The sequence below is a fragment of the Oryctolagus cuniculus genome, chromosome 1 (genome assembly GCF_964237555.1).
Source record: "Oryctolagus cuniculus chromosome 1, mOryCun1.1, whole genome shotgun sequence".
Lineage (NCBI taxonomy): Eukaryota > Metazoa > Chordata > Mammalia > Lagomorpha > Leporidae > Oryctolagus > Oryctolagus cuniculus.
In genome coordinates this window covers 200,748,361-200,776,212 of record NC_091432.1, presented here as the reverse complement: position 1 = coordinate 200,776,212, position 27,852 = coordinate 200,748,361, and the positions used below count along the sequence as shown (strand labels likewise).

Below are 27,852 nucleotides of genomic sequence, written 5' to 3'. Positions count from 1 at the left end.
GAAGGGCTTTGTCCCTCCCAGCTCGCATTAGCTGTTCCTCAAGGCACATACCCCGTGTGGGCTTCTGCCATGTCCTTAAGCCATCAGGACTCCTGATTGAGGGAGCTGAAAGGGCTCAACTCTCAACACCCCCCAACACACATTTAATGAAGTCTCACTTCCACACCCTCACCTCCTTGTGCAACCTCGTGAGTGTGTCAGTGCCACCTCCTTGGACCTGGTGTTCTAGCCCAGGTGGACAGTGAGCACCCATCCAGTGGCATGTTCCTCAGCCTTAGCCAGAAGGGGTTCCAGCACGTGCTGCTGCAACACGCAAGAAACTCAGAAACATCACACTAAGTAAGACTAGCCTGGGGCCGATGTTGTGGCGTAGCAGGTGAAGTTGCTGCCAGAGATGCCAGCATCCCATATCCCGGCTGCTCCACTTCTGATCCAGCTCCCTGCTAATGCTCCTGGGAAAGCAGTGGAAGATGGCCCAAGTGCTTGGGCCTCTGCCACCCACATGGGAGACCCAGCTAAAGCTCCTGGCTTCAGCCTGGTTCAGTCCTAGCCACTGTGACCATCTGGAGAGTGAACCAGTGGATTACAGCCTGCTCGCTCGCTCGCTCTCCCTAATTCTTTCAATTAAAATAAATAAATATTTGAAAGAAAGAAGCTGTCACAGCTGCACAAATACCAGATTCCACTTGTAAGAGGCAGTTGGAGGTCCAGCGCTGTGGCTCACTAGGTTAATCCTCCGCCTGCGGTGCCAGCATCCCATATGGATACCAGGTTCTAGTCCCGGTTGCTCCTCTTCCAGTCCAGCTCTCTGCTGTGGCCCGGGAGGGCACTGGAGGATGGCCCAAGTGCTTGGGCCCTGCACCCGCTTGGGAGACCAGGAGGAAGCACCTGGCTCCTGCCTTCGGATCGGCGTTGCTCCGGCCATAGCGGCCATTTAGGAGGTGAACCAACAGAAGGAAGACCTTTCTCTCTGTCTCTCTCTCTCTCTCACTGTCTAACTCTATCTGTCAAATAAATAATAATAATAATAAAAAGAGGCAGTTGGAGTGGTCAGAGTCAGACGGGAAGTACACAGGCATCCAGAGCTGGGAGGGGGCTGGGAAGTCAGTATTTAGTGATGGAGCTTCTGTTTGGGAAGACGATACAATCCGTGAGGCAGACAGGAGCAGCAGTTGTGCAGCCTTGCGAGTGCATCCATGCCACTGAATCGCGCCCTTTGTTGAGGCTAAAATGGTGAATGTCACGTACATCACCACAATAAAACCTCAAGAAGGTGGTGAGCATGTTCCTCCATTTGCACGCCCGGTCCTCCCACAGGCCATGCCGGCCCCTCCTGTCGGCTGCCAGGCCATCCCGTTCCTGCCAGCGGGCCCCAATCCCCGGTACCTGCAAGGGTTCTGGCAGTCGGGCACCTGTGGGCTTCCTGAGAGCAGCCTAGCCAGCCAGCCAGCCTTCCCCGCATCCCCAGCACGGGCCCTGCACACAGCGGTGTCACGAGCCAAAGCGAACCACGTTTCCTGCCGCGACCAGGAAGCACCTGATGCATGTCCTAGCGTCCGTCTCTCCAGCACTGCTGTCTCCCAGGACAAGCAGCAGCCAACATGAATGTCCCGGCTGGGGCCTCGTCCAGAGGGGTGCTCATTCCCCAGCCCACCCAGAGCCAGGCCTTAGCCTCCTGTCCGGAACATTGCAGGCATCCCTTCCTCCTTCAGAAGCGAAACGGATGCCTCCAAAACCTGGGGCTGTGTAGGTCTGTCAGATGACAGCCTGGTCGGGGCGGGTTCTGGGGCAGGGGAGAGATCCATGGAGCTTCGCAGGGGAAAAAGAGCCATCTGCGATCTCACTGGGGAGATCCTTTGCTTGTTGGTTCTTTGAAGTGAGTATGTGAGTTGGGTGGGAACTTGGGGATCGTTTGACCCAGTCTCCTTCTTGTACAGCTGGGGACTGCCTCAGGGGGGAAGACCAACCCCCTACTCAACTGTCGATCAAGAGAACTGGGCAGGTGTCAGAGCAAACCTGTGGCTTCATGGTCACGTCTGAGCCCGCCCTTTAAGACTGAGATCGGGGCCAGCGTTGCAGCACAGTGCTTAGGACACCGGCATCCCATAACGGAGTGCCAATCAAGTCCCAGCTACTCGGTTTCCAATCCAGGTCCCTGCTAATGCACCTGGGAGGCAGAGGTGATGGCTCAAGCACTTGAGACCCTGCCACCCAAGTGGGAGACCCAGATGGAGTTCCAGGCTACTGGATTGAGCCTGGCCCAGCACTGGCTGTTTCCGGCATTTGGGGAGTAAACCAGCAAATGGAAACTTTCTCTCTCTCTCTCTTGTTCTCGCTGTGCCTTTCGGATAAGTAACTAAATGTTTCTTTTTTTAAAACAAAAAAGACCGAGCTCCATGGGTTGACGCAGGCAAGGCCCTGAGCCTGTGGTCCTTGTGCACAAGTGAGAGCAGGGCGCCACTTTCATGGGCAGGAGAGCTGTAAACCTCAGACAGGAGCCTGTTCCCCTCCAGTGCTGGCCTCCCTGGCCGCCGGCGGCTCTGAACTCCGGGTGTGCCCTGGTGGGGATCCCCGGGGAGGAAGCACATGCTACACGCCCATTACATCTCTGCTTCCTTCCTTTTGGCCTGCAGAATTCCAGAGGCAGGAAAGTGTCCGGTCCCAGCACAAAGGCATCCAATTATACGACACCCCTTATGAGCCCGAAGGCCAAAGCGGCGACTCGGACTCGGAGAGCACGGTGAGCCCCCGGCTGCGCGAGAGCAAGCTGCCCCAGGACGACGACAGGCCTGCCGACGAGTACGACCAGCCGTGGGAGTGGAACCGGGTCACCATCCCGGCCCTGGCAGGTAGGGCCCCGCTAAGCGTGCACCATGGGAAAAAGGGTGTCTGTGCAGCCGTCTCCCCCTGCCCTGCCACAGGCTCTGGGGCTTCTACCAGCTGCATGGGCTGTGCTTTTTCCTGTTATAGCTGGGCCTTCAGAGATGACGTGGGTCCCTGAGGGAGGGGGGCCAGGCCGAGGACAAAATCTGGGTCTGGCTTGCAGGGTTCTGAGCCCAAGCTGTCATCTGCTGACTTTCTCGGTCCTGTGGAGGACACCCTTGCTCACTGAAGCCAAGCGTCCAGATTTTAGACTGAGCTTTCTAAGAAACTAAGAGAAAACCAGACCTCAAAGCAGTTCTTGGGGCCTGCACTGTGGTGTAGCTGGTAAAGCCGCCACCTGTGATGCAGCATCTCATATGGACACTGGTTCGAGTCCCAGCTGCTCCAGTTCTCATCCAGCTCCCTGCTAATGTGCCTGGGAAGGCAGCGGAGGATGCCCTAAGTCCTTGGGCCTCTGCACCCACGTGGGAGGCCCAGACAAAGTGCCTGGCTTCAGCCGGACTCGGCCCTGGCCATTGAGGCTATTTGGGAGTGAACCAGCAGATGGAAGCTCTCACTCTCACTCTCTCTGTCTCTCTTTCTGTCTCTCTCTAACTCTGCCTTTCAAGTAAAATAAATCTTTGAGGGAAAAAAAAAAAGATCAACAGGCGGCAGCAATTTAACTCTCACCACATTGAAGGGCCTGGGGGTATGTTGGGCCTAGGGAACCTGCAATTTGTTCATAAACTACTAGACCTGTCTTCTCTTTCTAGCGCCCAGCAGGGAGCCCCGGCCTGGTCCAGGGCCCCTCAGCTGATGTCTGAGCTGTCCCAGAATATGCTACTCATAGTTCCCTGGGCACAGCGTGCCACGTGCAGAGCCCGAGTTCCTGCCCAGACACCTTCCCTGCCTCCCCCTACCCACGTCAGTCCTGCGCCTGGTGGCAGGCCCAGCTCAAATGTAGCCGTGTATGCTGCAGACTTCCTTGTGGTCCCACCTCACCCCCCAACCCCCTGTCTCCCCTGGCCTGTCGAGTTGGCTGCATGCGTCACTAGGGGGACCTTTCTCACACCAACTCAGAATTAGTTCTGTAGGTGTCGGTCTCGCCTGTCAGGCCATGAGCGCCTCAAGGATACCCTGTCTCGTCACCTTTCTGCAACTGCAGGGCCTGGCTGAGAGCCAAAGACAAGGTGGCCCTGTTGCTGGAGGAGCTCACAGGTCTCTGCTGTGTTCTGCAGCTGCCTCTCTTCACAGACCTACGGGAATCCACAAGGTGCCCGGGCCTCTCCGGGTGTGGAAGGAGCTGGTGCCTTCCAGGCTCCGGGCAAACAGCAGTTTGATGAAAGGGCTGACAGGCTCCTGTGGCGATTCCAGTGGACACCAAGGGCCACGTAGTGAGAACAGCAGGTGCAGGCTCTCACCCTGGCCTGGTCCAGCTGCTCACAGGTCACACAAGGGCAGCTGTCTCGCTGCTCAGAGCACGGTCCCTGGACTAGCAGTGTCTGTGTCCCCTGAGAGCCAGCTAGGAGAACAGGGCCTCAGGCCCCACCCTAGACCTGTGCAAGCCAAGTCTCATTGGTTTAAGATTGATTGATTGGGGCCGGCGCTGTGGTGTAGCTGGTGGAGCTGCCACCTGCAGTGCCGGCATCCCATGTGGGCGCCCGTTCTAGTCCTGGCTGCTCCACTTCCGATCAAGCTCTCTGCTATGGCCTGGGAAAGCAGTAGAAGATGGCCCAAGTGCCTGGGCCCCTGTGCCCACCTGGGGGACCTGGGAGAAGCTGCTGGCTCCTGGCTTCAGATTTGCACAGCTCCAGCCATTGTGGTCATCTGGGGAATGAGCCAGCAGATGTAACACCTCTCTCTTGCTCTCTCTGCCTCTGCTTCTCTGTAACTCTGCCTTGCGAATAAATGGATAGATCTTAAAAAAAAAAAAAAAAAAGTTGATTTTCAGGAGTGACAGAGAGGAGGAAACAGAGAAATCTTCCATCCAGGTCTCCCATGTGGGTGGCAGGGGCCCAAGCACCTGGGCCATCTTCCGCTGCCTTCCCAGGCACTTGAGCAGGAAGCTGGATAGAAAGTACTGCAGGCGGGCCTCAAACTGACACTCTGATACCGGATGCCGGTGTCGCCAGCAATGACTTCACCCAGCGTTCTGGCTCTGCTTTGACAAGTTCCCCAGGCGGTGTGTGTGGACGTGGGAGTGAGAAGCACCTCCACTGCAAGACCACAACTTTCCTGTGGTTCTCGGGCAAGAACCTTACCCCCCCCCCCCCCCACACACACACACGCACGCACTTCTGCCCAAAGGACCCTGAGGCCTCAGCACCATCGGTTTCTGAGCCCACAAGTCCTGGTTACTGCCCCGGGGTCACCACATATCTGACACCCTGGACTGCTAAGAGAAGACAGATGCGGACTCCTGTCCCTGTCTCTGTCTCGTCAGGTCACTTCCCTTTGCGTCTGCTGCTCCAGAGCTGGTGCTCCTGGCTCTGCTCTGGTTGCTGGGGCAGAGACAGCACTGTGCTGGAGGGATGCTGTGCACACTGGCCTTTGGTCAGGACTGCATCCTGCCTGGCTCCGTGGGCAGAGGCTGTGGGGCACGGCATTGGCAGGCGAGACGCACCTCCGCGGGTCCCCATGCCCTGAACAGAAGTGGAGTGAGAGGCGGCAGGGCCACCTGTCAGGTAGCAGGGCTGTGTATATGTGTGGACGTCTTCTTCAGAAAGTCACCCGTGTGGCCAGGGAGTGCCTGGCTGGGCCCTGCAGTACCAGTACCCATCAGGAATGCCCACACGGTCCCTCTTGGCTCTTGGGCGCTCACTGCCTGGAGCTGGCAGCCTGGGGTACAGGATCCGTGGCTGGGTAGCGAGCCCGTCGTGTGAAGTTTGCTGGGCAGAATCCTCCTCCTCTGTGTTCCACCCTTGTATTCTCTGCTTCTGCATGTTTAGCCTGGAAGGGAAGCTGCTCAGTGGTTTCAGGTTTCCAAAGCATGTAGCACTTGGGGCCCCTGTGGGCTGAGCCAGGCTTGCCAACACTGAGGCACGGGGATTTTGGCCCAGGTGAGCAGTGAGCATTCCACGTGGACCTGGCAGTGTGTCATGAGCTGTCCCTCCCCGCCCTGGGGAGGCCTGCAAGCTGGCCTGGCCCTGCAGCAGGGGGAGCTGGCCCCGAACTCAGTTGCAGGGGTGCTGCCAGGCTTCATTCTAGTGGGGGACCCTAGCCTGCTGCTCAGAGACGGGCGAGGGGAGACCAGGCTCTCTGTGTCCTGGCTGTGGTGCCACAGTGCCCTCCGTCCTCTGGTGCTGCCTGCACGGCCGCTGTGCAGAGAGGCCCTTTGCCAGGGAACCACGGCCTTTCCAGGCTGGCGGCTCTGGCCCAGCCTATGCAGTCATGACCTCCGGTTTCAATCGGGCTGCCCGCAGCCTCCGATTCTGTCTCCAGTTGTCATAGGCTGTAAGGTGTCCTAGCTCCTTGGGATTGACAGCCCCCTTCTCAGTCTGCACCGGAGCTGAGGGGTGAGAAATCCCACATGCACTCCCAGGAAGCCTGGGTGTTCGCTACATACTCTCACTCCAAGAAACTGGTGTGGCCTGTGCTCACAGAGCCCAGCCCTAGTCCCCGGGACACACACGGGGCCAGGTGTCACCACAGACTCTGTGGCGTCCATCAAGCTGTCAGCCCCCATCTCACCTGCCAGAGCTAGCTGAGTCACTCCCTGCTCTCCCTATATTGTAATCTTTTTTTTTTTAAAGATTTATTCATCTGAAAGGCATTGTTAGAGAGAGGGAGAGACAGAGGCAGAGAGAGAGAAAAGTCTTCCATCCCCAGGTTCACTCCCCAAATGGCCAAAACAGCTGAGGCTGGGCCAGGCCGAAACCAGGAGTCAGGAGCTTCTTTTAGGTCTCCCACGTGAGTGCGGGGACCCAACTGCCTGGGCCATCTTTCACTGCTTTCCCAAGCACATTAGCAGGGAGCTGGATCTTAAGTGCAGCCGGGACTTGAACCGGCGACCACATGGGATGCTGGCGTTGCAGGCAGCAGCTTTACCTGCTACGCTATGGTGCTGGCCTCTCCTTTGGAGTCTTCACAGCAGTGCATTGTGAGGCCCCATGGAAGTCCAGAAATGGCCTCCTCTCCCGGAGCACCACCTGCCATACAGCTCTGAGCCCACCTACGAGTGCACAGCCCAAGGAGCCTGGAAGGCTGCCACCCTGTCTGGTGGTAGGTCTGCCCGGCCCCAGGCTTTGTGGTGCCGATGGTGAGGGGAACAAGTGGAGGCTGCACAGAGGGAGAGGCCCACGGGCAGCAGCAGCAAACCTGGTGGAGGGGGCAGGGGTTGTAGCTGCCCTGGGAGCCCCGGTGCCCGCACGTGGGAAGTGCGACAGGGAGTCCCTACTGCAGGGAAGTGCAGCGTCCCGGCCAGCGCTCATCCTCCTCTGGGAGGGCCAGTGTCTCCTTCCACAGATAAGGGAACTAAGGCCCAAAGACAGGGAGGAACCAGCTGGCCAGTGGCTGGCCAAGTGCTCCAGAGCCCACGCCCTCGTCCTGTGGGATGCACGCCTCCCCCGTGCTGGCCAGCATGCATGACTGGAACTGGGGGAGGCCTCCCATGCTGTCCCACAGTGCATACCTCCCACAGCCTCGGCTGCTGCGGTGCCGCTGGCGAGGTCCCTGCTGAGCGCAGGGCCTGCCCACACGGGAGCCACCAGAGTCGTGCTGTACACTGGTCACGCTCTGCCACCCCTCAGAACAGGGAGGGACCCCGCTCCACATGGCCCACTTCCGCTGTGCTTCTGGGGAAACTGAGGTGGGGGGTGGGGCAGGGGGCTTCTGAAGACTCCCTGGCCAAACCAGCCAGGCCAGACACAGGAGATGAGCTCAGTGGGTGGAGCTAAGGGTGTCTTCACTCGCAGTAGAGTCTGAGCTGCAGGTAATTGGGGTGCTCGGTGGAGGAGCCGGGCGGCAGAGGTGTGTGTGAAGGGCTCTCTAGCTAGAGATCCTCAGGAAGCAGTCTTTTGGGGTGTGACTCACCGTCTGAAGATTTGTCTCCGTTGAAATTACTTTTCAGGCAGTGTCCCGGGCGCAGCCGGTGACAGGTCTGCCTGCTGGCAAAAGTGGAAGACAGACCTATGTCTCGAACTGGGTGTTGTGCACAGCACGGTTTTACTTGGGTGCTAACTCCTCGGCGCGTTTCTCTGCCCCAGAACATTTAAGACAGGCTGTCCTGTACATCGGGACCCCTGGGGCAGTAGAAGGAGTCGGACAGTCCCATGTTCAGCACCCAGCAGCCTCGGGGCCCAGACAGGCTGTGCCGTCTCCCTGAGACTCCATTGTCCCGGCTGTAAAATGGGGATAGGCACAGCTGTGGTCGTACTGGGTCTCTGGAGATCCAGGGGAAAGATTGGGCTGAAAAGGCATAGCAAGCCCTAGAGGCTGGTGCGTTATCAGATTTGTTATTGGTGTGCAGGGGAGGCTTGCTGTATTAAATAAAATCTCATTTAATATAAAGACCATATCCATAAAGAGATTCTGAGCGGCCGCCGAGGGCCCATTAACGAGGCTCATTCCCTGTTTTGCCTGGCAGTGAGAAGCAGGGCCGGCCTCAGAAACAGCCCCGGTGCTCCAGGAAATCCTACCTCCGAATCCTAGCAGCAGTTTGCTTCACAAGTTTGCAGAGTCTTCCGTTCTTCGGCCCCTCCCCGAGGTTGGGCCACTGGTCCCCTGGGTGTGGGGGCCCCTCCCCTTGTGGGGTGGAAGTGGTTGGTGTGCCTGAGCGGGAGTCTCCAGCCTGAGTCACCTGGAGGAAGTGTTAGAGTGACTGTGGGACCCCGCCCTCAGAGTGCTGGTTCAGAAGGGCCAGGTGAGGCTGGCGTGGCTGACCTGGCAAACCCCCACCCCCGAGAGTTCCCTGAGTACACCTGGCTGGTAGGTGTAGGGTCAGGGCTGCATTAAGGAAGGCGTGTCACCTCCTAAGAAGCCTCCCCCCAGGCTCACCTGGGTTAGACGGGGCCCCCTCCTGTGTGCTCCAGCCACGGCCACGTTTGTCGCTGTGCTGATGCTGGGTGGCCACCCCTGACCCTCCCAGTCTCATCCAGTAAGGCTGAAAGGGTGGAGAAAGGCCAAGCCAAGGTCTCAGCTGTGCCTGCTTCCTAAACAGCCCTAAACTGAGCCTGCTCAGTTGTCTGAATCCAAATAAGGCTAAAGTGAGGAGGAATAGGGAGACAGAACCGCGGCCCTGCCGTCTGTTAACCCTATGAAGGCCTGCAGGGTGAATGTTGCTCCGTTGTCACCACACAGATGACTCTGCTGAGGCTCAGAGAGGGTGAGCAGCTGGCCCACTGTCACACAGCAGTGAACTCGGGTCAGGCTGCCAAGCCCACGCTGTTTCCCCTGTGCGTTTATCACCAGTGCAGAAAAGGCCTTTCGCCCTGGGTGGCTGTGGGGTGGCGTCGGTGGCTGCTGAGGCAGAAGCAGGTGCACCTGCTCGCATTGGCCTCCGGACGTGGCGCCGTGGGCCTCAGATGCACATGTGCAGGAGCTGGTGCCCAGGCTGCACATGGGCACTGTCTGCTCACCATTCCCATCATGCCCGGTAACTCACCCTCGGCTGCTGGGAACAAACAGGCCTGACCTCAGACTACCTCGGGGAACCTTCGCCCTGGCCACAGCCGCCTGCTGCACCCCGTGGGCTCCCAGGATGCTTCCTGCCCCACGTAGCTACCCAGCATGCCCTGGGCCTGGGCAGAAATGAGCAATTGCGTCTAAAGCAGGAGCTCTGTGCTGTGTAATGAGTAACAGTTGTAATTAATGTTTAACACATGCGAACAGCAGGTCTGACGAGGAAGGGGGGATTCCAGCGGGAGGTCTGGATCGCAGGCTTCCTGTGGCTAATGTGTTACCGAGGGACAGGTTTTTCCAGTCGGCTTTTCTGTTTGACAGACGGACGGGTGAATTCGTTGAGTGACCTACAAGTGGAAACGTTCCTGCAGGTGCCCTTGGCTCTTGTGTGGGGCAAGAGGCCAAGGTGTGAGAGGCTGTCACTGGCAGGTCACAGGTCTCTGTGCATCCGGTCCAGAAGGACAGAGACCGGCCTGCCTCATTCATACCTGGGCCCCCACCCAGCTCCCGGTGCCTCCTTGTGCATCGTGAGCACTGGGGTGTTAAGTGATGAACTAAATCAAACCTCAGGAGAGCACCCCAAGTTCTCCTGAAGCCTCAGGGAACCATGGGGTCCATGTGCTGTGCACTTGTCTGCAGCCGAGGCAGGGAGCCTGCAGGGAAGGGCATCTGGGGTGCTGTGCTTGGCCTTGTCCGGCCTGAACTCCAAGGTGGAGCGGAGAGTGTGTCCCCGCCTGTCAGGATCGGCTCCAGATGCCATGTGGATAGGCTGGTGTGGCAGTGCCTGGCCGGTGGGCCCTCAGGCCACACTGCCGGAGCAACTCATCTCCACAAGTTCCCAGCCCACCCCACGCAGGTCCCAGGTTTGTGTGTGGGAGAAGACTCACTTCCTGGGGACTGGGAGTGTCTGCAGAAGACACCCGCGTCAGACCTGAGCAGGTCCCAGGTGGGTGTAGTTGGTGGGGCTGGGCCAGGGCGCCTGGATAGAAAGCCCCCTGCTGCCACGGCAGATCCCTCCATTTCTTCCTGTGTAAAAAGGGGCGGCGCCAGGCGCTGAGTCAGGGCGCAGTGAGCGCTCGGTCGGCCCTCGGCCCTCAGCATCACTGTCGTCATTGCAGTTGTTTTGAGAATGCATTGCACTGTGGACAGGATTTGTGCTGGGCATCCAGTTCAAGCAGAGCTGTTGACCTCGGGGGAGTGAAGTCACTTCTGCAGCCCCGTCTCTTCACCTGCAAAATGAGCTACGGAGGTGAAGGTGGCTGCCTTGGGCGGCTGAGGAGGCTTTTGCCTATGGGTTATCTAGTCGTGCTCATCAGGCTTTCTCCTCGGGTTGCCCGTGGCCAGGCGCCCACCCGTGGAGTCCTCGTGTCCTGCGGGAAGGGATCACAGACTGGAAGGCAGAGCTGCACCTCCTGGGCCAGGCCTGCCTGCCTGCCTGCCTGCCTGCCCGCCCAGCCCGGTGGCCTTCCTGGAACCCGGGCAGCAGTGACAATGAGGAGCTCTGTTCTCCGCTCCTCCCTCGCCGGATGGCAGTGCAGTGCCCTGGGGCCCGCATGCGTCCATGAGGTGAACACAGAGGCCTCTTGTCGGCGATCCTGGAAACACGAGCTGTACATTTGCTGAGGTGCACGCTGTCTTACAACCTACGTGGGAGGAGAGCCAGGCCCGCTCTTGACCTGGCTGGGGGGAAGGGCTCTCATCTCTCTGGGTCTCCATTTCTCCACCTGTAAAGTGGGAATTCTAATAGAAGTCTCCTTCAGGTAGTTCATTAAAAGAACAAGAAGTTCATTAATAGAATTAAAAGCTTTATTCTTGACCAGTGCCGCAGCTCACTTGGCTAATCTTCCGCCTGCGGTGCTGGCACCCCAGGTTCTAGTCCCGGTCGGGGCACCGGATTCTGTCCCAGTTGCTCCTCTTCCAGTCCAGCTCTCTGCTGTGGCCCGGGAGAGCAGTGGAGGATGGCCCAAGTGCTTGGGCCCTGCACCCACATGGGAGACGAGGAGGAAGCACCTGGCTCCTGGCTTCGGATTGGCCAACGGAAAAAGGAAGACCTTTCTCTCTCTCTGAATCTGCCGGGGGGGGGGGGGGGGATAGGTTTACTCTGGTGCAAAAAGATCGGAAGCGCAAGCGTAGCTTTTTCAGAACATACGCCTCCCGGGAATGATTAGCAGACCCGTGTCTGTGGGCGAGGGTCGGGTGACACAACATGGTGTGTGTGACTGGAAAGTGGGCAGTGAACAGTTTGTCATCTGCAGGTGTCTGCGTTGTGAATGTTTCTGGTATTTTCATGGATGCCAGAGGCCACATAGTCCACCCCACCTTCCCCGGGGTCACAGCTGCCCGGAGAGCAGACAACCAGGGAGTCCCAGCCTGGGCCTCCACACCAAGGATCAGCCTCTGGACCTGGTACGTCCACAGTGGTAGGAGGTCCGTGAGCCAGCACCAGGCCCTGCTGTCAGCCCGCGGCTTACAAACGAGCCAAGTTCACAGCCAGCCTGGAGGCTCAGAGGCCCTCCTGAGCCCCTGACGCTGCACACGACGCCTTCCTTTAGTGGTGCTGAGTCTGCCTGAAGGAGGCTCCATCTCCTGGAGGCTGCAGGCCAGCCAGCAAGGGGCAGCTGGAGGGTCCCAGCCTGGAGAGCAGCACAGTGCCTCAGGGGTCGCCAGGGCTGGGGCTGCTGCCTGGTGCGGCAGCCTGTGCTCTCTGTGCGGGGCATGAGTCCTTGACACCAGGCCTCATTCCTGGAAACATGGGCATTAACAGCACCAACCTCCGGGGACAGCCATGCAGGGCAGTGTCTGGCGCATCAGATAAGGTGACACCTGGGACGCCACATCCCACGTCGCAGTGCCCAGGTCGCAGTTCCAGCTCCACTTCTTTTAAGATTGATTTATTCTGAAAGTTACAGAGAGAGAGATCTTCTATCTGCTGGCTCACTCCCCAAATGGTCACAATGGCCTGTGCTGGGCCAGGCCAAACCAAGAGCTTCATCCAGGTCTCCCATGTGAGTGCAGGCCCAAACATGTGGGCCATCTGCTGCTGCTTTCCCCAGGCCATCAGCAGGAAGCTGAACCAGAAGTGGAGCAGCCAGGACACGAACTGGCGCCCGTGTGGGATGCCAGTGTTGTAGGCGGTGGCTTGACCAACCGTGCCATAGTGGCGGCCCACCAGCTCCACTTTGATTCCAGCGTCCTGTCCGTGTGCACCCTGGGAAGCAGCAGGTGATGGCCCAAGTGCTTGGGTCCCTGCCACCCATGTGGGAGGCTCAGATTGGGTTCCCTGCTTTGGCTCAGCCCTGCCCCAGCCGAGTTGTTACAGGCATTTGGGGGGTGACTAGCAGATGGGAGATTCTACCTGTCTCCTTTCTTCCTTTCAAGGCAAACAAGTGGATTTTTAGAGAAGCTGCCCTTCAGGTTTCCTCCCTGCCTCTCACGCACAGGAAGCGCTAAGTAAAGAGGATGGCATTTTTCAAAACCAGTAGGACCATTTGAGTGGAGGTCCAGTTCCTAAGTGGACTTTCTTGATTAACAAGTGGAGGTCTTGTGGTGCTTGCGGCTTGGGGATTCTAGCAGGAATCCGGGGAGAGAAGGTGGCGTCTGATCTATGGAAGGAGCGGTTATGAGCTCACCCGTGACCATGGAGTGGGGGACCTGGACCTTGTTACCCCTCCACAGCTCTCCACTGGGCAGCTGTCCCAGCCCGGCACAGAGATAAGGCAGCTGAGGCTCAGAGAGAACGCACCCAGGATCACATAGTTGGGTACAGCGGCAGAGGATCAACCCCAGGGCTGTGCGACGGAACTGGATATCGGCCGTGCGGGCCTCAGAGGAGGCAGGCACAAAGCCCCGTCTTGTGGAGCGTCCGTCCAGTGCAGGGGCCTCGGGGCTCAGAGGGCAGAGGTGTCCTGGCTGGGGTTTGGGGCAAAGCTTGCCCAGGAGGTAGCATTGGAACCGCACTGCACAAACTGGCAGGGAGTTGTGCAGACCCCAATGGTGAAGAAAGGGACACCGTGGACAGGGGGAGCCCCGAAGGCTTTCTAGGGGAAGATGCACCTGGAAGGTCAGGCTGGAGCCGGCTCCCTGAGGACCACAAGCCCCCCAGAGGGGAGTAGGCCCTTGCTGTGGGGCACTGGGGAGCCAGCGAGTGTGTAGCCCAGGAGAATCTGCTTGGGGAGTTGCTCTCTGGCTAGCTCCAAGCACTGGACAGGAAGGAAGTGGTCCCCATGGGGATACGTTTATTTCTCTGGGTACACACTTTCTTTCAAGACTTATTTATTTGGAAGGCGGTTACAGAGAGGGATCTTCCATCTGTTAGTTCACTTCGCAAGTGGCCGCGATGGCTAGAACTGGGCCAATCCGAAGTCAGGAACCTGGAACTCCATATGGGTCCCCCACATAGGTGCAGGGGCCCAAGCATGTGGACCATCTTCTGCTGCTTTCCCAGATGCATTAGCAGGGACCTGGATCGGAAGTGGAGTGACCAGGACTTGAACCGGCATCCATTTGGGATGCCAGCACTGCGGGTAGCAGCTTTAACCCACTACGCCACACGCAGGCCCCCGGCACACCCTTTCAGAGTGCCTGCTCCGTGCCAGGCACTGCAGTGAGTTCAGGGTAGACGAGCCTGGAGCGGGCAGAGAGGCACTGGATCCTCTGCCCTGGACGCTGCCCTCTAGGACACCCCAGCTGATGGGAGAGCCCTGGGGAGGGGCCGCCAGGGGCTGTGAGCTCTCGGCAGGTGGGGTTGGAGCAAGCTTTGCTGGAGGGGGTGTGCCAGGCCTAGGAGGCTTCCAGACGCCCTAAAGTGGAGTAGGTGGGCAGCCCTCCGGGTGTGTGTGGGGAAGGAAGACCCCTGAAATGGGGAGCCTCTCCTGGAGGTCCCCTTGCCCCTGTATGCACACCACAGCCTGAGCCCTCCTCCGAGACCCTGGAGGGGCTCCTCTGCCTCTCCTCCTCGCCTGGTGCCCACACGGCCAGCTTGTTGGGAGGTGCCTCGGGTCATCTCCTGTCATTGGACTGGTGGATGTCAGGTCTGCCATTCCACGTGGAGAGCCCCAAAAGCCTGGAAGAGGAGCCGGGTCTTAAAGGACGAGTCCTGTCTCCAGGCCAGAACATTCCAGAAGGTGTGTGGGACGAGACAGAGGTGCCGTCTGGCTGAGCGCTGGGGGATATGAGCCAGGCGACCCCTCCACCAGTCACAGGGGTCTGGTCCCTGTGTCAATGGAGCTGAAGTCAGACGGAGTCCGGCGCCTCATCTCCCCAGTGCCTGGCCTCGCTGCACCCCTGCAGGGTTCCGACTTCCATTTTTAATTGCCTATAGGTGGGATTAGTTAGGCTCCCTCGTCCCAACAACTCACGGGGGAGCACATTCTCTCTAAACGCAGATATTCTTTGGAGGGATTGTGTCTTTATCTTTTGCAGAAAAATCACTAAAGTAAAAGAATTGCCACTTTAAATTGCAGATTAAAGAGAAACTTAATTAGAAGGAATGAAAGCAGTTGTGTTTAGAGCTTTTGTTCTTAATTTTTTTTTCTTTTGCTGTACTCGGGAGTTTGCATATTTGTATTTTAGGTGAAATGATTTGCCTAATTAAGCCTGTCAGTCATCACCACCTGTTCTCTCTACACTATATGGCTCTATTATTAAGCTTGCCAGTGAATGTATAAATTAATTCAGTGGGGAATTACAGTGTTGACTAGGACATTCGGAGGATTTATCCAATTTATCGGGTATGAAAACCGGTATTTTTTCTCAATAAAGCAAAACAGCAGCTCATTAGGTTTCTTCATGTAATCCTCCTCCCTTGAACACCTGTTCATGTGGCAGGTCCGGTGCTAGGTGTGGAGACTGGGGCACATGTGGTTCAGCCCCTCGGGCTCGCTGGGCACCCAGCAAGGAAACCGGTCATCAGGGTGCCATGGGCTGAGATGGAGGTGGGGCTTGGAGCGGGGGTGAGGTCAGGGGAAGCTTCTTGGAAGAGGGCGGCAGGTGGGGATTTTTCCCTGGCCTTGACCTATGCCTAGCGCCACGTATGTGCGCATTGTGGAGGGTCATAGGTGACAGGCTGCCTGCCAGGTCGGGCTGCAGGGCACAGCCCCGGGGATGGGGCGGCCCTCCCTGATGTCTGCCGGGCCCTGGAGGGGCAGAAGTGTTTGCAGGTCCCGGATGGTGGCTGTTGCTCAGTGGCTGAAACTAGAACGGGTTGACGCCCGCTCCTGGGTCCTGGTGGACAGTGCCATGCACCCATCAGGGCAAGGCTTCCCCAGTGCCTTCCAGGAGCGAGGGTTGGGTGCTGCGTATCGGGTCAGAGGCACGGCCTGGCATTCTGGTTGGCCAGGAGGCTCTGCCTTCTTGTGGCTCAACGTGGGCCTGCAGCTGGGCGTTGTGCCGGCCCTGGCTTGGTCTGCTCAGCATCCTGTGTGTGCTGGGCGCCTTTTCACAGCTGTGTGGGGACTCTGAGAGGTTCAGTCACCCAGGCAGGGCACAGAGTTGGTCTCTGGCAGGCTTCACAGAGGGGCTCAGATCAGCTCGCTACCTTACACGAAGCCCCTGGTATTGTATCTGCATTGAGCAGGCATGGTAGTGATAAAAGGAATTATTTCTTGTTAAGGTTTGTTTATTTGAAAGGCAGATGACAGAGAGGGGGACAAAGATCTGCTGGTTCACCCCCAAGATGGGCCCTGCAGACAGGGCTGGGCCAGGCCGAAGCCAGGCACTCCATCCGGGTCTCCCATGTGGGCAGCAGGAGCTCCAGTACTCGGGCCATCTGCCACTGCATTCTCAAGTGCATTAGCAGGGAACTGGATCAGAAGCAGAGCAGCCGGCACTCGAACCAGCATTGTGATAAGGATGCCAGCATGGCAAGCAGCAGCTTAACCCACCGTGGAGCAATGCTGGTCCCAAAAGTAAATATTTATGAAGTTCATTAAGTTAAATATTATGCAGCGGCTCCCCACAGGCGCCTGGTTGAAGCCGCAGGAGGTAGGTACCATTGCTATTCCTGTACTTAAGAGAGAAGCTGAGGCCCACAGGTGGGCTAAAGGGGGACTGGCTCTTTCCCAGGAGCTCTTCTGGCAGCTCTGGTTTCAGCTGTTTGTGGGGTATCTGCAGGGCCCTGGGGTGAGCGGCACCCCCACGGGCCCAGGGTGGCGAGGGAAGCCGGTTAGATGCGGTTCACCGCGCTGGCCTCAGGTGGATGCTGGCCAGGTCCAAGACAGGCAGTCTGTGCCAGGGGCCCACGCAAGGCCATCAGAATGAAGAGGAGCAGCGTTAGGGGACCCGAGTGGAGCTCCATGGGAGCAAGGAGGTAGGTGTGGCCGGAGTGGCCCCGGGCAGGACAGGAGGGGAAAAGCCACTTGGAGGCAGGTTTTGGCACAATGGATAGGAGGAAGAACTTCATCCCCTGAGAACCGAGCAGAGGACGGGGCCTTGCCCCTCGCTGGAGACACACAGCCCCTCAGACGTGCCGTGTGGGTGGGCAGCACCTGTGTCTTGTCTTCAGGAGCCAGAATCTGGCCAGCCGTGGCTCGCTCTGCCAGCAGCTCTGCCTCCTGCCAGTTGCATAGCAGCAGCTGGAACGGCCAGACAGGCCCCCCGCATCTCCCCCGCCCCCCCCGTCTCCTTAGGCTGAACTCCTGGTAACTGCGACCTTTCTCTCCCCCGCAGCCCAGTTTAACGGCGGTGAGAAGCGGCAGTCGTCCCCCTCGCCTTCCCGGGACCGGCGGCGTCAGCTTCGTGCTCCTGGTGGGGGCTTCAAGCCCATCAAACATGGCAGCCCCGAGTTCTGCGGGATCCTGGGAGAGAGAGTAGACCCCGCTGTGCCGCTGGAGAAGCAAATGTGAGTTCTGCAGGAGTGGTGTCCTCACGACTCCCCCCTCGCTCCAGCACGTGCTCTGGGGCGGGGCTTGGCAGAGCTCCAGGGGTCTCTCCGCCCCTGCTTCCCCCTCATCTAGGGCCTGAGGCTCGTGGAAGACCAGGAGCCCCCTACCAGTCAGCAACAGGCCTGGGCCCCCAGCCCTGCATCTTGTCCGCAGCGTAGCCTCCGAGGGCGAGTGGAAGGGCCCACACAGCTGTGCGCACTGCTCGTCCCCACCGTGCAGCAGATGAGTTCTTGAAAAGCTAAGCGTGAGACTTGGAGTCAGCTGGGTTTCTTTTCTGGCCGCGGTCCTGTTTCTGCACGTCTGCTGCATACCGGTTGCGCAAGACCTCCCCTCTCTCCATCTCTCTTCCCAGGCGTTTCTCCCCTCTGCTCAGTGGCCAGGTCCCGTTCGTGCTGGCCCCCAGTTCTCACACCCTTTTGCTCCTCGCTGCCCCCAGCGCTGCGCTGGGCTGGGCCCTCGGCCACCCGTAATTATCATCTCCCGGCTCTGCTCCACAGCCTTCGGGGGCTCCCTGTTACCTGCAGGGTGGAACTCCATCTCACCAGCCTACCATTTGCTCTGGGAGTCGCCCCCAAAGTCCTTTCCCCTTTCTTACCATGCCACATCCCTCGGCTGGAGTGAGCTTCTCCAGGAACTTTGTGCCTTCGGGTGCGTGATTGGCTTCACAAGCAAACGCACCGTCACTGCCTTGATGAGAAAATCCAGATCCAGGGAGGTGCAGAGCCTTGGCTGGGGCCTCACAGCCTGGAGTGCACCCCAGCCTCCTGCCCTTGACCCCACACACTGCCTCGCTTCCCCGCCCTTGCTCCCCACACGACCTCACACTGAGCACACACTTGGCTCAAGGGTTGGCAGCCACCAGCACGCCCGCCTGGGAGCCTTTCTGGCGTGTGGCGCCTATCGTATTCGGCCTGGCCTGGGGCTTCTGTGTTTGGTGCAACCTGCAGTGCCTCCCTCATGGGCAAGGGTCGCTCAGAGAGCAGGACGCAGGCTTTCCCAGTGTCGGCCCGAGCTGCCAGCCCTGGAGGCCACCCAGCTCCTGCCTTTGGACTATGCTGGGGAGCACCACCACTCCCGCTGGTTGTCCATCCTTTGTCGCAGCCACGCAGGCTAACTGGCTGAGGTCTGTCTTCTTGTTGTTGTTTTTTTAAGATCGATTTATTTATTTGAAAGGCAGAGTGACGGAGACAGAGATCTTCCATCTCCTGGGTTCACTCCCCAAATGGCTGCAATGGCTGGGGCTTGTAGACAAGGAACTCCATCCGGGTCTCCCATGTGGGTGCAAGGGCCCAAGCACTTGGGCCACCCTCTGCTGCTTTCCCAGGCGTCTTAGCAGGGGGCTGGACTTGAACCCGTGCTCACAGCTTGGTTCACTGCCCTTTTGCTTACTTCTGATCAGACTGCACGTTGACATCAGCAAGCACGGAACGATGCACAGAGGCCTGGGGTCCGGTCCACAGGCCTGCCCTCCCCGGGCCCTTAGGCCCACGCTGCTCAGTTCCCTTGCCTCTTCCATTCCCGCCCAACAAGGTTCGGCCAGGTCCAGAGTCCTGCCTGCTTTCCCTCCCTCATCATCCCTGCTCCCCAGGATTACCCCGGCCTTCCAGAAGTCCTGACTCATCGCCCATACGCCACTTCCCGCAGGGCCTGCTGCGCTAGGTAGAGGGTCCCCTGTCCGCCCACCCGGGCTGACGAGGCCTCAAGCTCAGGAGACACCTTCAGGTCCGATGGGTGGTTGCTGAGGACCGGCTGGCGCACCTGTGCCTGGACACCCTGGAGGAAAAGGCTGCTCTGGCGCCCAGGGTCAGCACACCTGCCTCCTGCACCACTGTCCCCGTCGGCATCTAACCATCTTCTGGTCACAAACTGTCCACGTAAGGGAGAGAGGAGATAGCCTTGCCCTGCCACCCCTCACCAGCTGCTGCCCCCTTCCAACACAGACACGCCCTGGGGTGGAGACCTGCCTGGGTCACCACTGCCTCCCCACGCCTAGAACAGTGCTTGGCACATACCAGGCGCTCAGCAGACAGCCGTCACCTGAGTGCACGGTGTCTCCGAGGAGCTGGCCGCCCTCCCAACCAGTGCCCCTCTCCTGCCTGGCCCCCGGATGACCGCCCCTGCCTGGTTTCCCCCTGCCTCCTGCCATGGGCTCCCCCCGGGAAGTCTCTCCCAGGATCCTGGTGCTGACTCACAGGCACGGTGCTGCAGCCCACACCTCTCCCAGAGCTCCCGACTCCCACCCCTAGCTGCCTGCTTGGCATCGCGACTGCCGAGTGGGCGCTTCATGGTTAACACGTTCAGAATGCGACTCCTGCTGTTCGGGGAGCTTGCTCCTTCCCGGGCTTCCGTACCGCCGTACCAGCCACGTCTGCAGAGTTACACTGCACAGTGGAGTCTTGTCGAGTCCTCGTGCTGCCTTATGCCAGCATCTGCTGCGTTACCAAGTTCTGTGGCTTCTCCCTCGCTAATACCAGCAGCGTCTCTGTGAAAGTCTTATCCACTCCAGCACACTTAGGATAAAACAAAATGTCTTTCCTTGGCCCACAAGGCCTCAGCCCACTGGGCCTCGCCACCCACCCTGCTCAGCTCTTCTCGCCACCTGTCATGTGGACGGCCCCAGGTCTTTCCTACCCCAGGGCCTTTGCGCCGGCTGTTCCCTCTACAGAGGTATTGTTTTTGGCTCATCATATGACTAGCTCCTTCTCACAGTCCAGGCTCTCCGGGGCCTCCCCTGACCACTCACTGCAGAGCAGGCACAGCCCCTGCCGCACCCCAGTACTCCCGCGTAGCACTCGCCGCTATCTGAAGTGGCTTCCTGTGCGCTTGTTGACTGCCGCTCCGTGCGCTAGCCCCGTGAGATCAGGGGTGAGGCGGGCACTGAGTAAACATCGAGTGAGCTACCGGATGTTGGACGGGACGATGGCGGTGGCGGAGTCTCCCTGATTCCCAGTTGTGCCCTGACTCAGCAGCTCCGGGAAGGCCAGCACACCCCCAGCATGCCCTGGCCTGGAGCCTCTCCTGCATCCAGGCACAGCTCCCCCAGGAGTGCCGGAGTCCAGGCTGCCCAGTGCCCAGCCAGCTTCCCGACCCCTGACACGGTGCCCTTTGACCCTTCTCTCCTTTGATCCTCGGCCCCAAGTCCCCTGCTTTTCTCTCCCCATGGAGGGAGCCGCAGGGGAAGGAAGCAGCAGCTTAGCCTGTTAGCCCTGGGGATTACCTTTAACAAGTACCCAGAGGCCGAGGGCCTGCCTGGCCCCACCCCACCCCACGCCCCTGGTAGGGCACACGGTGGGCAGGACTTCCCTGGGGATGGCTCAGCTTCCTAATGAAACGCTGGTTTTGTCGCTCCCTGGGGCTGCCTTACGCAGACTCCCGGGAGATGCTCTCGCCAAACAAGGGCAGCTCCGCGTGCATCTCCCAGTTACAGCCGCACTTCCTGTCTCAAGCACAGCTTGGGCTCGGGTTAACCATGACAACCCGTGTGGGTCTGCACAGTAAATGCACCCCACCACACACACACATTTCCCTTCCGGTCGGCCAGCTCCGTGACCACCTCCTAGTCAGCCCACAGATGAGACGGTCATAACTCCCCAGGCCTCGCGTTCTCGGCTCTGGTGGTGACTGTCACAGCCGGGCTGCTAGCTGTGGAGGGCACCGCCTAGAAAGTGGCAGGAGCCCACGGCAGTGCTGGTGACAGACCTTGCAGAGGCCCTGCATGTCCCCGCTCCCACGGTGGCTGGCAGGAGCCCGCAGCGGTGCAGATGAGGGGCTCGTGTGTGGAGGTTGGCCGGTTCAGGCTCTCTCTGCCAGTGCTCCGCACTGCCACTTGGTGACCTTACCCGCCCCCCAGGCTCTGCAGCAGCTGTGCCCACAAGCCCAAGAAGGGCCTGGGTGACCCTAACCTGATAAAGGACAGAGGCTTGGCCAGGTGCAGGAGTCACCCTGACCCCCAGCTGCTGCCCCACCCAGCACCAGCTGCCCCCTGGAGACCCTCATGGAAGCAGCGGGTTGTTAGGAGCCTGTGATCATGCTCCTGTGCTCCCACCCCCGACTCTGCTGCTCCCCTCTGCCGTGTGGTCCAGAAGCAACGACCTGGATGCCCACGTGGCCAGCCTGTGCCAGCGCCATTGGATGGGAGCACAGTGCAGCTGCCCCACGCTCTGTGCCCTGTCCTGAGTGAGGAGGTTTGCCCACGAGTATCATAGAGACAGGGTGGCCCCTGAGTCGGTACCCTCTGTAACTCTGAAATGTGCGACCTGGCCTTGTCATCCCCAAGGACTGGTGGCCACAGGGCCAGCCGTGCGGTGCCCAGGGCATGAGCCTCCCGGGGGAGGGGACCCTGAGCTCCCTTCACTGCCCTCTCCCAGGAGCTGGCACATAGCAGGTGCTGGACGAAGATCGACACACCTGCCTGGGACAAGGAAACCGGGTGCCAGGGCTGCGGGCGCCCCTTCGCTGCTGGGCTCTGACCGCACTCTGCCCTCTCCCCAGATGGTATCATGGAGCCATCAGCAGAGGAGACGCCGAGAACCTGCTGCGGCTCTGCAAGGAGTGCAGCTACCTTGTCCGGAACAGCCAGACCAGCAAGCACGACTACTCCCTGTCCCTGAAGTGAGTACCACCCGGCGCCCCGGCCTGCGTGGCAGGCCCCGGCTATGCCCTCGCCAGCGTGAGCTGCTTCAGACCTCCGTCTGGCTGTCCATGTTCTGAAAGATTTGTTTATGTATTTTATTTGAAAGCGTTATAGAGACGGGGGGAGAGAGACCTTCCATTCACCGCTTCACTCCCCAAATGACTGCAACAGGCAGGGCTGGGCCGGGCTGAAGCCAGGGTCCTGGAACTCCATCTGGGTCTCCTACATGGGTGGCAGGGACCCAAGCACTTGGACCGGCTTCTGCTGCTTCTCCAGGTGCTTTAGCGGGGAGCTGGATTGGAAATGGAGCAGCCGGGACTCCAACTGGCGCCCACGTGGGTCACCGGCACTGCAGGCAGTCGCTTAACCCGCTGCTCTACCACACCGGCCCCGAGACCTCAGTTCTCCAATTTTCTCTTAGCCTGTGTCTCAGAGGAGTCTTTATGGTCGCCATTGCTGCCTTCCCGGAAGAGGAGGGGTCTCTTAGGATTAATGGTAACCAACCAGGAGTAGCTTTCCTGCGTGTCAGTGAGCCAGGGCTGTAGGAAGCTCACAGCATGCCTCAACCACCCCCCAAAAAAAAAAAAAAAAAAAACCTCGTGACAGCCCTTTGATGAGGAACATACGGTCCCCATTCTGCAGGCGAGCAGACTGAGGCTCCCAGAGGGCTGTGCTTGGCCCAAGTGGCTGGCCAAGCTTGCTGCACCACCGCCGAGGGAGCGACCCTTTCCTGGGCTCCAACCGCTGGCTGGGCTGACCTGATTCCTGGGCCTCACAGGGGCTGGGAAGAAGCCAAGTGGTGCTCCGTCTCCTGTGGCTGCCTTGAAACCTTTGTGTCTTTCTGATCCGCGAGGCATGGCTGTCAGGGCGGGCAGGCCCAGTAGTAAGGGGAAGGGGACTCCGTCGTTCGGTGTAGTTGCTAAGTGAGACCTAACAGAGTGCCTACAACCCATTTTACAGACAGGAAAATGGAGGCCCAGAGAAAGGAGACTTTTGCCATGGGCGCAAAGGAAGTTAGTGACATAATTGGGGCATAAACCCAGGCCCAAAGCTGACACAAAACCCCGGGAGCTGTGAAACCCTCTGCCTGCCTTCCCCTCTGTCTCACCTGCCACCGCCAGAGGCCACATGACAGAGCACTGGCTTGTTGGGGTGCTGACGAGGGCTCAGAGTCACTGGCAACACGCTGACCTCCCTCACCCAGAGATCACGTGGCAGGTGAATGGTGCTCTCCTGGGCCAGGACAGGAAGCCAGGGGCAGCACCAGCCTTCCCGGCTGGGCTGGGTTGTGGCTCCGTCTCCCTGTCAGTCCCTGGGTTCCCTTGTGAATCTCCTCTTCTCTGGGACGCCCTGTGTCTGGGGCCTGGCTCCAGAGGGCCCTCTGCCAGAGAGCTGATGAGGGGCCAGAGCGCCCTGTGCCAGGCCTGGCCGAGGGCCAGAATCCGGGATAGCCGCTCTGCTCCCTGCTCGTTCCCCTGGGTGGTGCTCAGCCCCTGAGCCAGCAAGGCCCAGGGTGTCTGCAGCACACCGGGAACAGCCTGGTGAGCAGCCGGGCTGTGCCAGGGCTCAGCAAGGCAGTGTGTGCGCACCGCCACCCCGATGCTGCAGAATCCACACCCAGTTCCCCGCAGTTACACAGGCCCAGGTGCACCCTGGGTCTCAGGGCTGGGGCTGTGTGTGTGCCACCTGCTAGGGACGTGACCTCAGCTGGTCCCACCACCTCTCTGCACTTCCCCGTCCTCTCCTGTGCCCTGGAGACGTTGGAGGCCAGCCACGTAAATGTCATCTTGTGTCACCCCCACCTGCTCCTACTTCCTGTGGCCAGCCTTGCAGTTAGAGTGAGGTGTTTTTTTTTTTTTTTTTTTTTTGAGAGGCAAGAGTTATAGATAGATAGAGGGAGAGAGAGAGGTCCTCCATCATCTGCTGGTTCACTCTCCAAATGACTACAACAGCCAGAGCTGGGCTGATCCGAAGCCAGAAGCCTGGAGCTTCTGGGTCTGCCACATGGGTGCGGCAGCCCAAGCACTTGGGCCATCTTCTACTGCTTTCCCAGGCCGTAGCAGAGAGCTGGATGGGAAGTGGAGCAGCTGGGACTCAAACTGGCGCCAATATAGGATGCTGGCACTGCAGGTGGCAGCTTTACCCACTATGCCACAGTGGTGGCCCCAAAGCCCTTTTTTTTTAAAGAGTCACGGGAAGGGCCTGTTGTCCAGAGTCCAGGACGGAAGCCTGCCCTGCCTCCTGCTGCTCACTCTGTGACCCTGAGTGAGTTCCCTCCCTTCTCTGGGCTGCAGCGTCCACGTCTGCCCAGGGAGGAGCAGGGTGTTGCCGGTTGCTCAGGACCCCTGGGGATGGCCCAGTCTGTGGGCTCTGCACCCCTGGGGATGGCCCAGTCTGTGGGCTCTGCACTCCCTTGGTCCCTGGTGTGCTCTGACTGGATCCAGTGCACCTTCTGGGCTGGGGGTGGAGGTGGAAGGTGGCAGGGAGCCGGCCCAGCAGCCTATGCAGGCCAGACCCAGACCCCAGACACGAACACTGTACTTTCAGGCCCTGAGCTCATGTTCTGGTACCCATCCTGTCAGATCCAATCATCGGGACTGTGGTCGGATGACTGGCCTGCGCCCCGTGGGGCTGGAGGTGGAGGTGTAGTTTTACATGCTTGTCTAGAGTTATCAGGTCACCGGCCGCGAGGCCAGGGGGCTGGGTGCAGCTGCTCAGCTTTCCCTTGGGTGCCCACACTGGCACAGGAGCGGGGAGTGGGCTGGCCCGTCCTGTGCTGGGCCCAGCTGCCCGCTGGGAGGAGGTGAGCTTGCTTCCCAGAACAGCCCCGGTACCCAGTGATCAATGTGGCTGCTGACAGGGCACAGGCCCTGGCATTAATCACCTTGACCGTGGTAGACGGCCCTAACACTGAGTGTCCGGGCTGCTTGGGGTGGACACCGGCTCTGCCAGCCAGTGTGTAAGAGGCAAGACATGGGTCTCAGATACGCAGGCCTGCCTGGATCAGTGGGGTGGGGAGTGGCATTCCCCATGCAGGCAGGGTGCAAACTGACATTGGAATCCCAGCTATGCCAGTTCCCGCCTCTGGCCATTTTCATCTGAGCGTCAGACCCTGCCCTGGGTGGAGGGAGGATTGGGGGAGTTTAGCCTCAGAGGACAAGGCCCTCCACCCATTCCATGCTTCCCAGCCCTCCGTACCAGGCGCTGGCCTGGGCATCGGAGAGGGAGAGCCAGGCTGAGAGCCAGGCCCGGCTGCAGGAGCTCACGGTCTGGCTGGTTCCAGCTGTGCCTCATTGCAGGCCGGTCTGCACAGGGGCCAGGAGCCCCGAGGTGGCACGTGAGTGGGCTGCCCCTGAGCCTTGCAGAGAACTGGGCAGGCATCTCACGGGGAGGGGACGGCTCCTGCAAAGCCGCCAAGCCACAAGAGAGTCCTGCAGGCTCTGGGCCTCCCAGTTGAGCTGGCCACCGAGGCTCAGGCCCCACTCACACAGGTCCCACCTCATGACATCCCCTTACCCCCAAATCCCCTCTACCTGACCCCCGCACCATATCACCAGACACTGCATTCCAGAAGGCCTGCACACTCGCCTTAGGGTGGACCCCAGTGGCGGCAGGGGCAGAGGGAGCCGTGTGGCTGACCAGGGTCTACCCAGTCTGTGGGGAGCAATCCGGACTAGACTAAGTTACTCGAATTAGGACTTATTCTATGCATCTGCTCTCCCACAATATGGCGCTGGGAGAGAAGTAAACAGCTTCCGCACAGCTGCCTCCAGTTCAACCAATTAACTGTAGGACTTGCTCCTGATTGGAGAGCAGCGTACTCGGCGTGTGGGCAGCCGAGTTAGGATTGGCGGAGGAGGACTATAAAGGAGGAGAGAGACGGCATGCACCGGGAACATCTATGGGGAACATCTAAGGGAACCCGTGCAGCCCCCGAGAGAACCGGCCGGCGGTGTGCCGCTCCCCTGCGGAAGTGGGGAATGCGGCCAGGGGGAACTGCCCTTCCACGGAGGTGGAAGGGATAGTAGCCAACCCGGGAAGAACCAGCAGCAAACCCGGGGAGGGCCGAGCAGACAGAAAGAACAGCGCAGGGTCCTGTGTCGTTCCTCCACGAAGAGGGGGAGCGACATAATGGTGCCGTGACTCGGATAGGAAACCTAGCTCGGATAGGAAACCTAGGACGGATAGGAAACTTAGGAGGGAAGAAACGGGAAGAACTGGGAAAATATCGGAGAGAGAAACTAGCAAACAGCCTAGGGAAAAGCCGGACGAAAAGGGTGCCGGAAGAAGCTATTGAAAGCCTAGGCATAGATTCGGATACGGACTACGGGGGGAAGCTGGGAGAAATCTCTAAGGTCGAAAGCGAAAGTGAAAGCTAGAACAAACAGACTCGGATGCGGACTGTGGGGAGAGGCCAGGAGAAATGAGGGAGGAGTATCATTGGAGGAAAGTTTGGGGAAACATACCGGGTAGAGAAAAATGTTAGGGAAATTGAAGCCGCGGGGGGCAGGCCGAGGCGGATACGAAAGCCACTTTGGGATTCTCAAGTTAGCCCGGGAATAGGGGGCGAAAAGTTGAAACTAGAAGCTGAAACGTGAGCCTGGTTGGGATCCGTCTGATTAGCCCGGGGAGCAAAGGACGGGAAGCCAAACTGTGGGGCGGAGACGTACGCTGGGTTGAATTCGCCAGGCTAGCCTGGGGAACTTAGATTGAATGCTAGTGGCGGACACGTAAGCTACGCTGTGTTACTCGCGGAAGCCGCCGCGTGCAGAGAGAGCACGGGGCGTGAATAGATAGGGAACGGGGCTGGCGAGGCCGTGGTTCAGACGCGAAAGGGTTAAGCGTGGAGACCGTGGAGCGCACGAAGCCGAGCCGCGCAAAGCCGGGAAGCTGCGCAGATGAGAGAGGCGCGCGGGCTGAAGCGGCGCAGAGCCGGGAACCCGCCGGCGGGGCGAGGTGCCGGAAAGCCGCAGGGATAAGAGAAACAGAAGTTTAGAAGCAAAGTGAGAGAAATAGGAATGCTGGAAGATAGAAGTAAAATGGGAGAAATAGGAATGCCCGGAGATAGAGAAATAGAGAAATAGAAAGGCCTCCCTACAACACTGCAATGTGAGAGCTTGGATTCGGTCTGCCTGATTAAGTGAGGCGATGAGCCCGATGAGCACCTGCGGCGGCTAGCAGCTTATGCGCCGCAGGTCACCGAAGACAGGCACGAATTAACATCAGTAAAGCTTCCCCACAATGCAACAATTAGGAAGCTTGGATTCGGTCTGCCTGATTAAGGCGGTAAGCGCCAGCAAGCAGCTCGACCAGAGTATGAGCTGCAGGTCACCGAAGATAGGCACGAACCAACATTAATAAGTCTCCCCCACAAAAAGGCAATGAGAAGGCTTGGATTCGGTTTGCCTGATAGGTTTTGTAAGCCCCTGCGGGCAGAGCAGAGCATGCGCTGCAGGGCACCGAACACAGGCACGCATCAGTGCCTAAAAACCTCCTCACAATGGCGAAGAGAGGACCCGGATTCGGTTTTCCTGATTGATAGGACTTGTAAGAGCCTGTGGCAACTCTAGCAAGTAGAGCAGAGTGTGTGCCGCGGGACACCGAAGACAGGCGCGTATCAACGCTAAAAAATAAAAAGAAAGGGGGATCTGTGGGGAGCAATCCGGACTAGACTAAGTTACTCGAATTAGGACTTATTCTATGCATCTGCTCTCCCACAATATGGCGCTGGGAGAGAAGTAAACAGCTTCCGCACAGCTGCCTCCAGTTCAACCAATTAACTGTAGGACTTGCTCCTGATTGGAGAGCAGCGTACTCGGCGTGTGGGCAGCCGAGTTAGGATTGGCGGAGGAGGACTAT

General features: G+C 59.1%; 1 protein-coding gene across 1 annotated transcript in view; it reads left to right on the top strand.

The window, feature by feature from the left end:
- The window catches only part of SHB (SH2 domain containing adaptor protein B), a 125,123-nt gene that overhangs the window by 80,667 nt on the left and 16,604 nt on the right, over positions 1–27,852 (top strand). The window contains exons 3-5 of the mRNA XM_002707961.5: positions 2,634–2,849; positions 17,146–17,317; positions 21,852–21,971. Coding sequence (XP_002708007.3) covers positions 2,634–2,849; positions 17,146–17,317; positions 21,852–21,971 — 508 coding nt within the window. The remainder of the gene's footprint in view (positions 1–2,633; positions 2,850–17,145; positions 17,318–21,851; positions 21,972–27,852) is intronic.